Raw genomic sequence first — 18,260 nt, 5'->3', positions numbered from 1 at the left:
AGTTTGGTTTAAAAGGAGAACCCATCTGCTGATACCTTACAGAGTGAGGAAAAACCCGTTTTCAAGAAAAATGTCAAAATTATAATTATTGGGTCTACTGAAATGGGACAGACAAACAAAGGAAAGGGAGAAGTACTGAACTAGACCCTAGGTGCTTTGATACATCCTAGCGCTCAGTGTGGTCTTAAAACTTTAGAAGACAGCTGATAAGGTATATATACACAAAATTTTCTCCTTGAAGTGACCTGGAGTAGGTTTGTGAAATTTGTGAATTCACAATCATAAATCTCAACATTTTTCAAAAGTTGTCTTAGGTCTGTTCTGGCATTATTACATAAACCCACCCCCCGCCCCCAGTTTTCCCTTCCCCACATACTAAAATAGAAGCCTCAGAAAGGCAAGGATTTTTGTCTCACCTGTTTACTGCTTTATCCTCAGTGCCTAAAACAGTATCTGATACATAGTAGATACTCAATAACTACTTGTAAAACTATACGAAAGAATCAGGAATTAAAAAAAAGAAACAGTGTAATAATTGTTGTTTGTTTGGTATAACAGTTCATATCAGCATCTCTCTTAAGCTGATGACAGCACTGCGGTAACAGAACTTACTTTCTGATGATTTAGGTCTCCCATGGGTCAGATAGAGTCCTCCCGAAACATGCTGTTATGGAAGTAAAGGCTTTTATGGCACATTAGCCTTATGCTAAGTCCTGATGTAGCTTGCATCACATTTCAGAATTTCACGTTTGAAAACAAAACATCAAGGGTAAGAAAAAGCATTGAGTTTATTCATTCCATACCTTTGCCTTCGGTCTAGCTGTCTGATTAACTGGTCTAAGATGAACTCCCTTTTTAATTCTATCCATCATCTCTTCAACTGCTTGTCTCTTCAGATCTGTGACTTCTTCAGCTATTCAAAGAACACACACATAAATCATCTTATGTTACGAGAAAACAACTACTTCCTATTATTTGGTGACTTCAAAAGACTGTACTATGTAATTAACCATTTAGTCATTGTAACTAGTCATTTTTCAGAAAAGTCATAAAATGCCAACAATTTAAGGTTAACAGTTATCAGGTAGCAACATATTCTTCTTAAAAAAATTTTTTAAGAAAAGATCTGCTTTGAAAAATAAGAGTTATAAATTTTAAGGTCCAATTTGTAGCCTGGAAATCAATACTGGATCATCTATGTTAAACAATTAAGGTGGATTTTGTTCCATTTGTCAGCATAATGATAGACAATTTCTACAAGACTTTAAAAACCAAACTTTGTAACTAATCCCAAATAATCATTCATCTGTGTCTCAAAGATATTTTTATAACTTATCGTAACACCATATGTCAGAGAAATCAGCCCAAAGAAGGAATAACAATCAAAATGCCCACTTGAAAATAAAAGACCAAAGAGATCTTTTACTTATTGAAAGAAATTCAGTCAGAAGATGAGCGGCAAATAGGTAAAATCTATTTTTAAATTGCCATCTTTTGTTTAGGAATCACATGGGAAGGAAACATTTAAGCAAACCTTTTTCCAGTCTTTTAAAATTGTCAATGTTAAAAGAAAACATACACCCATAAATGACTGCAACTAAATTTGATTTAAAAATTTCACCTGTCTATTGTCTAACCTTTGCACTATTTTGCTGCAAAAACAATAATGCTGTTGCAATATGTGCACCAATGAGATGAACGCAACTGAGATGAGCTTCAGCCTGTGGATCAGAATAGCGAAATTTCTCTCTCTTGCAGAAGAGCCTGACCAAAAGCAATGAACCGTTTCTGGAATACTTATCACTATGAACACAGTTTTAGATCTTGTGTTTACTGCCATCTGACTTACTGCAGCCAATGTATTTAAGGTTCAATATCTCATAAAGACCTTCTACTTAGCACCTTTAGTAAGACTCCACATGGTGGGGCACATGGCGGACACTCAACACGTGTCTATTATACCTACTGACTGACTTGTAAAGTTCTGGATTAAATGACTATTCATATTTTTACTATTTGACCAGAAATAACTAAGCCCCAAAAAGATGGCTTCTAAATGAAGGCAATCACAACTATATACCCAAGCTGAACCGTTGTGGCAGGTTATGCCCTAAGAAGACCTAAATCATCGCTGCTTTTTCTGCTACCTGGCTGGCTAGTCCTCTTACACACATGCCTAGGGGAGCAATTCCAAGAGTCCAGACGGTTCCATCACCCTCATCTCTCCAGCACCACAGTGACAGGGTCACTGCTACATTCGTTGTATAACCTAGGTTTTCTGATACAGTCCTGACTTCCACTCGTGCCCTGTCATCCTCACAAGCCATTGAACTGCTGGGAATTAAAAGTTTCTCAACATCCATACAGCATTTTTAAGATCCACAGGTCAAAAAAGTACCTTTGGCTAAGCAAAGTGGGCAACCTGACACCAAAGTCAGCCCTCATCCACCAGTACATGAAAAACACACAATTGTGAGTTGATCAACTGTGTGCCCTTAAGTAGCACCTTCCTGAGCAGCTTCTGCTGGTGATTCACACACATCAACAAGAAAAATGACCATGGATAGAAATTCATTCATTCACTCACTCATTCACTCACTCATTCCGTCTTTGAGTATCGATTATATACTACACAGTGCTTTTGCTGACCTTATTCAAAATCAGGGGAGATAAAATCCCAATCTGTCATTCGAGCACTTGGCATGGGTATGAAATTTATTCTTGGGAATTAAAAAAAAAAAATCTTCAAAAAACATTTGATTTTCAAAAACACTGCCATTCTGAGTGAGACTTGGGAAGAGCTGCACGACAACAGGAATACCGCCTGCAAACAGATTTAGGACTCTGTAAGGAATGACTGAAACCCAATTAAATGCACCATACAAAAACTAATTAAAGCAGACAGATGGAGAATTATGGTCAACACCATTCAAAGCTGCTGCAGCATCTAACATAGCAGGAATTTAAAGTAGTTTCTTATTTTTGCTTGCCAGAATCATCGTAATAATTCAGAGAAGTGCCACTATCTGTATTGTGTACAGATTACAAACCAGGCTTTAATTTCTCAGTCTTTTTCAAATGTAAAGGCTTAATTGGACTTAAGGAAAAGAAAACACTCTTATCAGATTCCCTACTCAGACACAATTCGAGGGCAGCACTAGGTTAGCTACACAAGCTTTCTTTCTCACCGACCTTGTTTTTGAACTAGCAAAAAGCAATCCATATGAACTTCTAAACTATTAAGCAGTTCTAATAAATCCGCAAGAATCACCAACGGAGAGCTCATGGTATGTTTTGTAATTCTTTTTTGCAATCACGCAGTTGGTAATTGTCTCACAAAAGCATGTAATCAGGGGAACAACAGAAATATGCAGGATACTGGAAATTAAAGAAAAGGGACAAATGAAGACAACAGGTCTAATGTTATTGAACTGCCACATGAAAATAAAATCAAATGTTCTTTGAGTTAGTGCTTCAAGGTCAGTCTTGGATCAGAAAGCTACATGTAATTAATTGAGGCTTAAATTTTAAGACCCACTTCAAAAATAAGTTAGTTCCTTTAAAGAAAAAAGAAAAAGACCCACAGACAAAACCATCACCTTGTTGCTCAATAAAACCTTTTGTTATTACCTAGAAGAAACTACAATGAATGTCTAAATGCCACAGAATTACTTTTCTCTTTCACTAACATTTTTAAAATGTCACCATGATGTACAAAATTTCTAAAGAACACATTATGGTTGAATAAGTTTGAATCTAACCCAAGGTCATAAGATTTCCTTAACTGCAGTGATTACAAGAGCCTGCTAAATGAGGACTTCTGCTCCTCAAAGGGTGGTTAGTACTCTGTCCATTTTTCTTTTAGCTAACATTTTGGGAATTTTCTATGTACTATTCTAAACGTTTTATATTTGTAAGACTCATTATTTCTCACGACAACCCTATGAAACAGGAACTACTATTACCCCATTCTGCAGATTAGCAAACTGAGGTAAGAAACTGTCAACAAATTAATGACCTAAATATATGATAAACAGATGGCATACCTCTGAAATCTCAGAACTTGTCCAACAAATTCTTGTTCAACTTAGAATTATTAACTTCCAAGTCTAATGATTTCTCATATTTAGATATTAAAACTACTTCTAAAATATTCCATAGACCTTCTCCACAATCAAGTTTTTGAAGAGCCATAACCTAGCAACAAAAGTTCCTCCATTCATAGCTCTGAAAAACATACAACTGTACAGCAGAAGCCACCATACTTTGTAACATAAGACACTGGAGTAGCAAGACTGGCCCCTACGTTATAAATGCAAACTCCCAAGTATCACAGACAACCCCAGTGTTTGATGTTCTATATCCATTCACTATGCATTTAATTATTGTTCATGTACTCACTCAACAACTACTTTTCAGTGTGAACTATTAACAAGACACTATAAATAACTACTTCGCCATGGAGGCCCCTCTTGCCACGTGTGGCTATGGTCCGTGTCATTGAAGGCAGCATGATTTTAGGGTGGCTCCAGTTTCAAATCTCATGAGCAACTTCTGTGTCATAACTCTACTTAGATTCCCAAAGGTACAAATGCAATAACTCCAATAGCTCAAAATGAGGGAGCAAATACCACATTTCATGAACTGTAAATGAAATTTCATTTTTCCTAAAGAAAACTGGTTTCTAACATCAGGGGTGAATAAGTTCTAGAATACTGTTTTTCAATTTAAGGGTGCAGTCGGGGGTGACCTAGCCAATATGGTAATTTACTTAGAAGGGGAAATCATTCTGTTCTGACTGCCCTCCTAACCCTCCAAGACTTACCAATTATCCCAAAATAAGATCACAACGCACAAAAATTTCATTTTAATTACAGGGTCAAGGAAGGTGTAGAGCCAAAAACACCGGAGCAGGGCTGTCCTGCACATCGCCAGGGCAGGACTTTTTCTGATCCTCCAACACCTTGTGCAAAGCAGGATTTGCCTCTCAGCTGCACTACTATACAGAGGAATCTATTCCAAAAGGCGACAGGAGGCAGGCACAGAAATTCAGTTCATACAGAGAAAACCAAACAGCTTTGGTCTGTAATGGTGCTGCGAGGTCCTTGCTAAGAAAGAAAACACTAAATCTAAACGTGGATTCCTTCAATATGCATGAAAGCTGGGGGAGGCTGCAGAGAGGAGTGAACCCTGAGAGTGTGCAAGGTGCTGGGTGAGGGGAGACATGGACATCAGAGCAGAGGCTGGGGTGGGACATCACATCCTTATGGTAACAAAATATGAAGCAACAGACAGTGATGAGCCATTCCTTTTGGATTATAATACAAGTACTAATAAAAAGAGGAAGACGAGAAAGAGCCTGGAACACAGACAATATGCCTGGATGCTGCACGGGAACTATGGAATTAAACAGCACCCTGTCTGCAGAGCTTTGATGGAGGAAGGGCAGGAGGGAAATTCTGGAACGAGGAAAGACAGGAGCAAGCGCGCGGGCAGTTTGGCGGTAACAGTCCAGCATAAGGTAGCACAGATGTAACGAGGAATGAGGCTGAAGCAAAAGCACAGCACTGTGTATAAGCAGATTAGGAGAGAGTCTGGATTCTACTTCTGATGCAGAGAGAAGCATAGGATGTGAGACACGTGATTGGACCTATGACTTGAGAATGCCGCACTGCCAATGATATGAAAATGCCTGGGCTGGAGCAATGAAACCTGGAGGCAGGAAAAGGGAGCCGAGAAGCCTTACACCAGTCTGGGCTAGAACCAGGCAAATCTATCATTCGTTGTAACTAATAATTGTTGGGCAAACATTGTTGAATTTAATTTGGGTTCTCCCGTTCTCAGGCATAAAGGCCCAAGACCTGGCCCCTACATTTCAAGCTTTTGCTCTCACGGTGGCTGCACACCAACTGCCCACAGCTCTGAACTGACTCTGCGCCTAGCTTGCCCAGGACCCCTGCTCAACAGGAAAGTTCTGCTACCCCTCCCCATTTCCATCTCTTCCCTCTCACCTCCCTCCCTCTCTAATGAATCACAGAGTCCTGTGATTTTACCTCCCTGAATAGTTCCGAATGTTTCCATTTCTTTCTGTCTCTGCTGCTGGCACCCTGTCGAAGCCACCATCAACATTCATCTGAATGACTGCAAGAGTCTCCCCACAGCCACTCGCCTTCGTTTCCAGTCCGTTCTCTGTTCTCTCACTGCAGCAGGCCCCCCCCTTTTTTATTTAAAGATGAATCTCATCGTGTTACACCCTTACTTAAAATTTCTACTGCCCTTAAGGTGAATTGCAAAATCTTGACCATAGCCTCCAGCATGTGGCTCCTGCCTACCTATCAGACCTCGTCTCTTGCATCCTACGTTCTAGGAAACACCAACTTCCTTTTAGTTTCCTAATATGCCAGATTCTTTCCCCACTTTGGACCTTTGAATCTGCTGCCCCTCTCTGTGAACTACTTTTACCCTAAATACCCTCACCTTGACTTTGGAAATCCACAACGACTCAGCTTAAACATCACTTTCTGACACCAGCAGTCCACCCCCACAATCACTTCAATATCTGTACTCCTCCTCCACAGTACTGATCAAATATTGTATTAAAATAATCATATATTTAATTGGATAAATACCTGTTTACTTCCTGCCTCCCCAAATGTAACTCCTCTGTCTTGTACCACCGGGCGCAGCACTGTAGCACATAGTAGGTGCTTGATGAAGTTTCAGTTCCCATGCTATCAACTCTAAAAAGACTTTCCCCAAGCCCCTCATTTGGAATTACTCCCTCTCTTTCCTTTATACCCAAAGTCCCTCCTCCCTTCGTGAAAACACATTTCCCCGTATACCTCACCTTACAGGGAAACGTGCCCATGTTCCCCTGATCTAGACAATAAGCTATGTGAAGGCAATGACTGCTTCCTGGTTCATTCTTGATGAGACAGGCAAAGAGTTAACAGGAGCAGGTCTGTGAGCTGGCAGGAGAGCTTAAACATTAACCGCTTGGCTCTGACTCCCCTGGCCAGCACAGCACCTGCAGGCTGACAAGCACCTTACATCCATCATAGGTGGAAACAAAACAGTTCCCAGTCGCAACGGCAACCCCCTACGAACTAACAATCACCCATTGTAGATGGGAACAGAACAGTTCCCAATTGCAACAGCAACCTCCTGCAGCTGACATCCATCATAGACGGGAACAGGACAATTCCCAGAAGAAGACAACTGTAATGAAAGATTCCTGCAAGCTATAAAACCCCAGCGCTCCTCCTCATTGGAGCAGCTGAACCTATTGGGCTCTGCCCTGGCAAAACTTCCCTTTGCCAGAACTCTCTCTCTTGAACTTTCAATAAACCTTTGCTTACTCTTGTAGAGTCCTGTAAATTCTTTTTACATTCTGAGGATGACCAGGGCTTAATTCTATGCCAAGACAATTCTTATAGCTGGAAAGTTCGTATTTCCCCCGTGACAATTTGTTCATAGTCAAAGAACTCAACAAATGTGAACTAGTGAAAAATTATAGACCATCAGCCACTGAGATTAAAGCAAGGAGAGTGAGAATTACCTGTTTCTGGTTGAGCTGCCTTTTCTTTCTTACCACCACTGCCGCTGGGGTGAGATCGCTTCCGGATCATGGACATGAGGGATCTTTGAGAGAGAGAAAAAGATCGACAGGAGATTACCAGATGCCTTATGATCCAAGAAATAGCGCGTATAGATTCTAAATGATCAGTAAAATCCAACTCTTTTTTAGATGCATGAATGTATAACTAGATTTAAGTAGAATTTCCACTTTTAATAAATTAGTAAACTTTTCATCACTTTAAGGTGGAGAAACGTATCTCATCCCTTCCTGTGTGGAAACAAATGAATTACTGGAATATGGGAACCACTGTAATTACTAACATGATGCATAGACATTTATTTACAAAGTAAAACGGATACAGAAAAAATTTCAATGTCCATATGTAAAATTCAGAAATAGCCATCTATGCAATACCTTTGACGGAGAGGGAAGGATGAGAAAATTAGGCAACATTTTTGGTAAATGTCTATTTGTGAAATATGGGCAGAAAACACGTGAATCTGTGTGACACAGACCAGATATGTAACAGATAAAACAGATTTAGACCACTATCTACTTGGTCCATATTTTTTAAATGTGTATAAAATCCAAATTATGATAAATTTGACATTATAATTTTAAAACCTCCATATATTAAAAGACACCATAAAGAATATAAAGAAACTATAACTCAATGAGCAAAAGCAGATACCCCAACAGAAAAATGAACAAAGCCCTTAAAACTCCATAAAAGACAATGTCCAAATTTCCCATACACATACCCAAAAGGTACTTGACTTCATTACTTATCAGGAAAACACAAATGAAACCCACACTGAGATATTACTACACACTCATCAAACAGGCAAGAAATTTTAAGTCTGATAATATCAAGTATTGGTAGGTCTGTGGAATAACAGGAGTTCTCAAACTGAAGAAGGTGTATAAATTAACAGTACCACTTTAGAAAACCATTTAGTATTATCCAGCGGAGCTGAAGATACACGTAGCCTGTGAGCCAATGACTCAACTTCTGCATATCTTACAGAAATACAAGCACCAGGATACACGTAGAAGAAAGTTCATGTAGAATTTCCATGACGTCCCTGAACTGGTAATAACTCAAAGTCTGTCAGTGCCACGAAGGAGAAACATTTTGGGACATTCATAAAATGGACTATCAACGAATACGAATGAACTTTAGCTACACAAAATAACATGAATCTTACAAAATAATGTAGAGTGAAAAAACAAGACACAAATGATACAGCAAAATTCCAACTATAGATTTTAAAAAGCGCATATATATATATATACACACACACACACACACACACACACATATATATATACACACACACACACATACATATACATATATACACTCACACACATACACACCTATACTTTAGGGATATGTGTGTGTGTGTGTCCTTATAGTTTAGATATAGATGTAGGTAAGAAAAACAAAAACAAAAACAAACTCTTCTTTAAAAAAAGGATAAAAGTCTAGGGCACCCATATTGTTCTATTTCTTGATTTAGACAGTGATTACATGGATGCTTATTATTTTTAAATGATACATAAATTTGTACACATTTCTACATGTTATCATTCATCCAAAAAAAGTTTATTAAAAAAATAAAAGAATCAAGAATTCTTGAATTCTTTCAACGACATTATAAATGTCCTCAGTGTGGTAAACTGCATTTCACAAAACACAGTCCTGAGGAAGACAAGTTGGGACGCCAGCAAGGGAGGACAGGAAAAGCATCACGTTGCCTCTAGGAAAAGGGGCAACTGGATCCACAGTAACTCTGAGGTCAGCACAACCCAATGTGTCTTAATCACTATAATTTTCAGTTTTGTTTTGTTCTTTTTACTTCTCACTTCTACCTTTGGTTATATTATTAATTCCTCTGTATGTGCCTCTTCTTAAGCTTCCCCAACACACTGAAGAATCTCCCACAAACGCAGTAGAAAGGCCGCACCTCATCCCACTCTACCCTGCAAAGTTTCCAGGACTCACCAACTGGGCAACAATCCATCACTGGGTTTCTGACTTCATTTAATTTGTCTCTTTTGGGCTCATAAGAGCCCAAAATGGAATGTGATTATTTTCGCAAAAGTTAGAAATTCTAATTTACACAGAACTTTAAAATAAGCACATTCTATTTGAGAAATCAGGAAGAATGAAATAATGCAAAGTTTATTCGCTCTTTTTTTTTTTCTTTTCTGTCAACTGAAGGCAGGACTCGTCAATGTCTGTCGGCTGACACTCCATAGCAGGGTGGCGCCGGGCAGGGGGGTGCTCACTAAGCAGAGGCTCTCCTTCCTCACTCACATCACACTACAATGACCCCTCCTCTGGTCCTGAGGGGAGACTGTGAGAGTGTGCCTTGGGGTACATCAAGATTACAAAGCAGCTAGTTATTTGTACTACTTGAATATTCATACATATTTACATAAATGAAGTCAGAATATATGGTCATCATTGCAAACCTCCTAAGTAGATGAGAGCAAGTGCTACTTTAAATGTTCTGAATAAAAGTACGAGTTGGAGATTGATATAAATAACCAGAGTGGTTCTCACAGGACACATGAGAACACCAGGTGAGACATCTGGAACCAATAATCCAAACTGCTGTCTAAAATCACCCCATTTCACAGCCACTTCAATTGAATGGATAAAAGCCTCAAGTAAGTGTCCCCCAAAGATAGAACAATTCAATGGAGAATATTCGCCTTAAAACTCTTAAAGTGTTCTTCATGCCTCCTGTGATGCTTAATTTTATGAGTCAACTTGACTAGGTCACAGGGTATTCAGATATATGGTCAAACATGACTGTAGGTGTTTCTGAGAGGGTTTCGGATGAGATTAACATTTCAATTAGTAACCTGAGTAAAGCAGATTGCTCTCCCTAAAGTGGGTGGGCCTCATCCAATCAGTTGAAAGCTGGAACAGAACAAAAGAGTGACCCTCCCCCAAGTAAGAGAGAATTCGCCCTGCCTGACTGCCTTGAAATTAGGACATTTGTTTTTTCCTGCTTTCAGATTCAAACCGAAACACTGCCTCTTCCCGGATCTCGAGCATACTGACCTTTGGATTGAAACTACTCCATCAGCTCCCCTGAGTCTCCAGTTTGCTGACTCACCCTGCAGACCTGGGACTTGTCAATGTCCATAATCCTGGGAACCAGTTCCTTAGAAGAAATCTGTTTATGTATACGTATATGATGTGTATGTATGAATGTACACACACACTCATGTATATATGTATGTGTACACCCCCATACACCCTATTGGTTCTATTTCTCTGGAGAACTCTAATACACTAAAACAACCTCCCCTTCCCCCATGAGCCACGCTTGCTCAGGACCTGTCTTAAATTTACTGCCACAAGTATGAAATGACCAAAGTATGTCTTCTTCCTCTCTCCGCTCTCTCCCACCTGTCCTCTAGGTCAAATGAGCAGGAAGAGGAGGGAAAAGCAATAGAGCTACTTAAAAAAGCCACAGGCCTTCATCTTTTTTTCCCCCACTTTCATTTCTATCTGTGATATACATCAGGGTAAAACAAATGGCTCAGGAACAAAGATGGAAAACCTTGATTAGTGGGTTCAAACTCCCCTGAAACTCAATACATATGCAAATACGTTTCTTTGACAAGAATGTACTCCTTACCAAGGGAAAAAAATCTCTTTCTACTGAGAAATTATGTCTTATACTTTTTAAATTCATCTTAAAATAAAAATCATGTATTCAATGAAAATGTCTTTAAAGGGCCTTATAAAAGAATTCGTGCTTTCGATATATAGTCTGAATCCTACATTCATTTTTCAATGCAATATAAAGTGCTCTTTGAAAAAATACTCTATTTAGGCTATACTTTACTTTTAATTCTAAGGGCTCTCAAGATTTCTGAGACTAAAAATTAAAGGCCAACAGCAAGACTATAATCACTTTTTAATAGTTCTCCCTCCTCATAGGCAAAAGTGACCTTTCTTATCAGCTCAAAAACTCCAGACCTTAGAGAAAGATCAAAGTGATGAATTTTCCATTTTAAATGTCAAATTCACATTATCTCCTACAGATTTAGCAACCCAGGAGAGAAAGAATTTGAAATACTTGAAATTCTTTCAATTGACTCTTGGATCGATCACGTGTAAAAATTATTTTGCTTTAACCACTTCAATGGCTTAAAGTAGATTATGTCATATCCCACTCAGTCAGGAAAACTAATGAGGATGTTTTTAAAAGGCAAAGTCCCATTTTCATAGTCGTGTGGGAGGAACATGCTACACATTCTATTCAGATGGATCGGCAAAGGTAGGGAGTTTGAATAAATGGCCTCTCTGTGTGAAAGGATTAAATAAATCACATGAGTTAATGAAAGGTAAAAATCTAGCAAAATTTTAAATTCCATTTGTTCAAGAATAAATTATACAGAAGCAGCTAACATCATGACAAGATGAGGTATGCTGTTACCAGAGCAAGTGGATTATCTTACGTAATTCTGCATGGTGGAATGAAGAAGCACAAAGAAGGCAAAATCTGACTCAGTCTCCTAGGGTGTATTGTGCTTAATTCTGGCGCTCAACACCATCAAGTCACCATAGGCTTCAGAAACAGTGAATTCTTGCCTGCATATATGACTTCCTGTCACAAGAATTTAAAAATAATGCTGTCTTTTTATGGAAGGTTCCTCTCTCAGCATTATTAAAGGTTTAAATAGGAGGTTAAGGATTAAAAAAATAATTAGTACTTCTAGTTTAATTACTAGTTTATAACAGTTAGTACTGTTAAGTTTTCTTATGGGTTGGTGCTTTCAGTTTTCAAATAACTGAACAAACCAGAGTTTTTCAAATTCACAGTTGTGAGAGAAGAAAAGATGAAAACATTCTGGAAAATCTCAAAATTCCTTGGTCTTCCGGTTAAAGGAAATCCTAATGTCACTGAATGAAATTTTACAACTGAAGTATCAAAAACAAACTTTTAAGTGTCTAGCTCCTGGGTTTGGAACGTCCACAAGGAATCAGCCATCAACAACAGAAGAACACTTGTAAGCCTCAAGAATGCCTTTGCCAGGTGTCTTTTTAGGCCCTTTCCATTACAAAAAGGAATAATACATTGGTCTTTAGAAAATTCTCGGACACGCCAGTTGGTATCTTTCATACTTTTCACCATCCCTCTAATGATGCAATCTAAGCCAGTATTTAAAAAAACACACACACACACACACAAAAAAAACCACTACCATACACTTCCGGTCTGACAAAGGAGGACACTGCACGCTGCGCGGCCTTCCTGGCGGCACTTACCGGATAGGGTTGGGAGGCGGCGGCGGCAGGGGTGGTGGTGGTGGTGGCGGCGGAGGGACGGAATTCTCGGACTGGTTCACCCGTTTCTGGAGTTCATCAACTGCACAAAGATCACACGTTCAGGAAAGAGCTGAAACAAGCAACTTAACACACGCAAAGGAATAAACATAACCTCTTTCCAAGTCCCGTTCTTTTTACCAAGGCAATGGCAAAGTTATAAATTTCCATACGAAACTACAGAACTTTTGAAACTTATCATCGTCCAGCCTACAATCACGAATGCAAGAGAGGCCTTTACATACGTTACAAGAAAACGTTCCCGTCTTTTTGCTGTCGTACATACAACTATGGAAAAGAAAAAAACCAAGACAATGGCTGGATGGGTGGGAAGTCAGGATTGAGTAGGTTGAAGAAATATTTGTTAACAATGGGATATATGACTCAAACGCTAAGAAACTGTTAATACTTGACTTTTAAAGTGTTATAGACCAAGAATTAATTTTAAAGATGACATTTAGTACTGAATTTTAATAGCATACTTTCCTCCTCCATTTAATTGCATTCAAAAACGGCAAATCCTAGTGTTCTTGATGTTAACCAGACTCAGACGCTCCAGTATCTGTAACTCAGAAACTGTTTGTTCTGGTGAAGAACATTCTGAAATATAATTTAGTCATTCGATTCATTGAAGTCTTTAAGGAAACAATTATTTACTACACATCAACAACGTGAAAGGGCCTGTGCTTGGTGCTGTTCCAGACAGTTCCTTACTTCAAGGAGCACAAGTTAAATGTATCTCACAGATGGAAACACCACGCACATGGACTCTAATGGGCCTAGGTCTGAATATTGTACACACTCGGGAGGAGCTCGCGCTCTCTCCGCAGCCATTCCACTTTCCATGACTGCCCGTACCCCTCAATGGTCTGTCCATCTGTTTTCATTCTCAGTATTTAAATAAGCAGTGTGGGCTAAGCTCTCTGACACGGAGAATTCTCTAGTTATTCCATAGGCATATGACTATCCCCAAAGGGAGTCTGAGTTCCTCAAGGACAAAACGCATGGTTTCTTTTCTTCTATGCTTCTTATAGTACCCTAGGGTATGGCTGGGTGCACACACGGCAGAAACTCAATAAAACGTTCAAAATCAAATCTCAAGTATCTCTGGCATCTGCCCCCTCCATTTGTAACAAAGATAGGCAGCTTTCACTACAGGCTGACCTGATATTCACTAAAAAGAATGGAATACTTCTTAATTTTAGATCAATTTTTTAAAAATAAATTGTAATTAATTTTCACCGTGGATTAGAAAGCATTGAATATTTTTTAAAGGAAGAAAGCCAACTTGGTTCTTCTGTACAAATTTCAAAATTCTAGTATAAAATTAACCAGAAATATCTGAAGTGAATATTGAGGCTGTTATAAAGGGAACGACCTGCCTCCTTAAATTACCTACCTTCCAACAAAACCTTATTTCTTATCCCTGTGTAGTAATCTAACTCACACACTCCTGTTAAGCTTTCTAGAACTGAATTAATAAATCCTTTGATTTAAGTATCCCCTGGTGTTTTAAAACTTTTCCATTTAATATGTATATTGTTGCCCATTTTATTTTAGGTGTGATATTGTAAGAATTATTTCATGTGTATAATTAGATGCCGAAGATGAAGGTGGCATAAATCTAAAAAGCTTAATTCCTTTTTTAATGCGCACCCTAAAATGAACAAAATAAGCACTTAACAAACACTCATCACTGAAACCCTGAGAAATGCTGAAATTTTGGTCTTCCCATATTAACAGTATTTTTGTCTCTTACTTCTATATGTGATGTTCATAAAGTCTCTGACTCCAAAAGAGAAGTCTAAATATTTACGAATCGTTTGATTATACTGGCCATTATAGTGAACTGGAATAGGCAGAAATGAAAGAATTCAAAAACAAATCCTGGTATTTTTCTATAGGCTGCGTTCAGTAAACGTGCTGGACTAACTATATGCCAGGTTTTGTACTGGGAATGGGAGACACACAGATTAACAATAAGACACAGGAGCCTCCTCAGAGCTTTTACCGGAATGCTTTAAATTTCTGGCTTTCTCCTCTGAATTCTGGTATTTCAATTCCAATTCTTTCTTATCTTCTTCTAGAAGTTCCAGTTGCTGTTTGAGGTTGTGCATCTCTTTGTGGAGTGTTTCATTTTCTAGTTGCTCTTTCAATTCTTTGACCTATAAGTTATAAACAGACTTTATGGAGTGATATGGTTTGTCCTGTGTGTCAAGGAAAATAAAGGGAAAAAATAAAGGTTTCCCTTTTACTTTGTACTTCATAGCAAAGAGATTCCATATCCATCTTAAAAACTATGAAAATTCTGGGATACAGATAATACTTCAAATTATTATCAGCTATCTGATTCAATATAAATTTACTGGAGACTTATGTCCCAGATAATTTCATTGTTAAATGTGAGTCAAAAAAGTAAAATCAATCATACCTAAAAAATTCATTTAAAACAGATGAATACTTTCATACCCACTTTCAAGAGAAATGTTCGGGTAGTATTAAAAAGACTCTTGGGGGTACAATTTGGTAACAAGTACTAAAAAACTTAAAAAATAAAAGAAAAGAAAAGAAGGAAAGGCTCTTTAATTCGGTAATACTACTTTTAGAATTTGTTTTAAAGAAATAGTAAGAGGGGGCCGGCCCGGTGGCTCAGGTGATTGGAGCTCCGTGCTCCTAACTCCAAAGGCTGCCGGTTTGATTCCCACATGGGTCAGTGGACTCTCAACCACAAGGTTGACAGTTCAATTCCTCCAGTCCCGCAAGGGATGGTGGGCTCGGCCCCCTGCAACTAGGATTGAACACGGCACCTTGAGCTGAGCTGCTGCTGAGCTCCCGGATGGCTCAGTTGGTTGGAGCGCATCCTCTCAACCACAAGGTTGCCGGTTCGACTCCCGCAAGGGATGGTGGGCTGCGCCCCCTGCAACTAGTAATGGCAACTGGACCTGGAGCTGAGCTGCGCCCTCCACAACTAAGACTGAAAGGACAACAACTTGAAGCTGAACGGCACCCTCCACAACTAAGATTGAAAGGACAAACAACTTGACTTGGAAAAAAGTCCTGGAAGTACACACTGTTCCCCAATAAAGTCCTGCTCCCTTTCCCCAATAAAATCTTTAAAAATAAATAAATAAATAAATAGTAACAGAAGTGTTCAAATATATTTACTAAAGTGCTCTTTGTAACAGGGAAAAATAGGAACTAAGTATCCGCCAATATTGATTTAATAAATTCTTCTGTGTTCTTAAATGAAATACTATGCAACCATTTCAAATCACATAGCTCACTATACACTGACATGGGAAGATGTATTACCAATTGAAAACAAAATCAGGTTGTAGAACAGTATGCATGTTACGATTCCATTTAAACCATATTCATAACATTATATATTTACATAGCATTGGGATATGCACCAAAATCAGAGATTCTTAATTTTCTTCTTTAACTTTTTCTATATTTTTAAAATTAGTTTATTAGAAGCAGCATATGTTATTTTTTATAATTATAAAAACAATACAGTGTGTTTAAAAGATTGCTGAATCTGCAAGGGAACTTAAAGACAGGTAAGAATTATTCTAAACCACACACATGAAAGATTATACAGAATAACGGTATAACATAACAGTATTAGAAGTATCGATTGCTGTAATTTCACTCATAACTTTGGTCTAATCTTTAGTACCTTCCCCCTACCCCAGCAAGGCACCCACACAACAATTTAGTTAGTCCCACACCTCAGTTCAATTCAGGAGGTTCTCGGCATGTGTTATGTACTAAATGAGCTAACTATAAGAAGTAGGACTTTTCAGAACCAAAAAATTCTAGCATAAGCTAAAATTTTAAGAAAACATTCTTTTATTCTCTCTTTATTTAAAATGGTAATTCCAGTATATGGGAATTACCCATATACTGGGGGGGGGGGAACAAAAAGAAACACTGTCCTTCCCATCCTATTCCCCAGTCCTCTTTCCCAGAGGTAACCACTGTTCATCTAGAGCAGGGGTGTCCAAACTGCGGCCTGCAGGCCAACTGCGGCCCGCAATCCATTGTTAATGGGCCCGCAGCAAATTCCAAAAATATATTTAGTTTACTTAAATAAACCAGGTGAGGCAATACGTACTTCACCTCGAGTGAGTGGCCCGGCTGTTTGTGTATTTTACCGTATATGGCCCTTGGTAAAAAACACTGAAAAAAGTTTGGACACCCCTGATCTAGAGGTTCTCTACACATATACCACCATTTCTTATTGAGGGAAAAGAAAAAAATCAACTCTACTTCACTATGAACTTTGTAAAAATGTCAGAAACTTCCCAAGATTAATTGTCAATTTTGTTGCATAAAGAGAATTCAACAGATGACAATAAATAGCAGCGAACAGCCTTTCCTTCACAAACTACCGGGATTCCCTGAAAATAAGACCTAGCCGGACCATCAGCTCTAAGGCGTCTTTTAGAGCAAAAATTAATACGAGATCAGGTCTTATATTGATTTTTGCTCCAAAAGACACCTTAGAGCTGATGGTCCGGCTAGGTCTTATTTTCGGGGAAACACGGTAGGTACTCTGTAAGTAGGACATATATTGACATAATCTTTCTTAAGTGGCTTCTTTAACTTGGAAGCTCTTGTTACACCTCTTCGTCTGTCCTGCCTCCTCTTTCTCACCTTCCCTTCCACGCTGACAATCCCTTCTGCCTAGCACACCGAGGTAGGCCGTGTCAGCTGGAATAGCTCCACTCCAACAAACTGAAATCACCACTTAGGAAGTCTTTAAACACACACATTCGTGCAACTTTACAACATCAGAAATTTTCTCTAAGCAAACAATGACTACTAACATGGACGTTTCCCCCCTCTTGGAATAAAACCTATGCCCTCCAACTCACTCTTTGAGATTAATACTCTGCTAGGGTAGGCAGTCTCCAAAAAGCGCAATCAACTCACAAATTTCCAAATGGTGCATTGTGTGCATTATACAAGCTCTTTTTGAGTTGTATCTATTTTCCTCACTTCTTCTGATCTTTTAGACAATTTAAAGGCCAGTCTACAATAGGGCGCTATAAATTTCAGTTGGGCACTAAATTAAGTTCATTTGGTAGTTGGTATTTTTAAGGAGGGCGCAGCTCACAGTGGCCCACGTGGGGATCAAACCGGCAACCTTGGTGTTATTAGCACCACGCTCAAACCAACTGAGCTAACCGGCCACTCCCTGATAGTTATTTTTTTTATAAAAGGTGACTTGGTAACTTAGTAAGGCAAAATGTGGAACTCAAAGTGACTAGACTGACTCCTCTCATTTTAAGAGTGTGTGTGTGTGTGTGTGTGTGT

At 38.8% G+C, this 18,260-nt stretch overlaps 1 protein-coding gene across 2 annotated transcripts in view; it reads right to left on the bottom strand.

The window, feature by feature from the left end:
* The window catches only part of SHTN1 (shootin 1), a 94,803-nt gene that overhangs the window by 27,147 nt on the left and 49,396 nt on the right, over positions 1-18,260 (bottom strand). For both annotated transcript variants that reach the window (XM_033130811.1, XM_033130810.1), the window contains exons 10-13: positions 14,947-15,100; positions 12,879-12,978; positions 7,559-7,641; positions 804-913 (exon numbers count right to left, since the gene is read on the bottom strand). In XM_033130811.1, the coding sequence (XP_032986702.1) occupies positions 804-913; positions 7,559-7,641; positions 12,879-12,978; positions 14,947-15,100 (447 nt within the window). The remainder of the gene's footprint in view (positions 1-803; positions 914-7,558; positions 7,642-12,878; positions 12,979-14,946; positions 15,101-18,260) is intronic.

Source organism: Rhinolophus ferrumequinum, chromosome 16, assembly GCF_004115265.2.
Source record: "Rhinolophus ferrumequinum isolate MPI-CBG mRhiFer1 chromosome 16, mRhiFer1_v1.p, whole genome shotgun sequence".
Taxonomy (NCBI): Eukaryota; Metazoa; Chordata; class Mammalia; order Chiroptera; family Rhinolophidae; genus Rhinolophus; species Rhinolophus ferrumequinum.
This window is presented reverse-complemented; position numbering and strand designations above follow the sequence as displayed.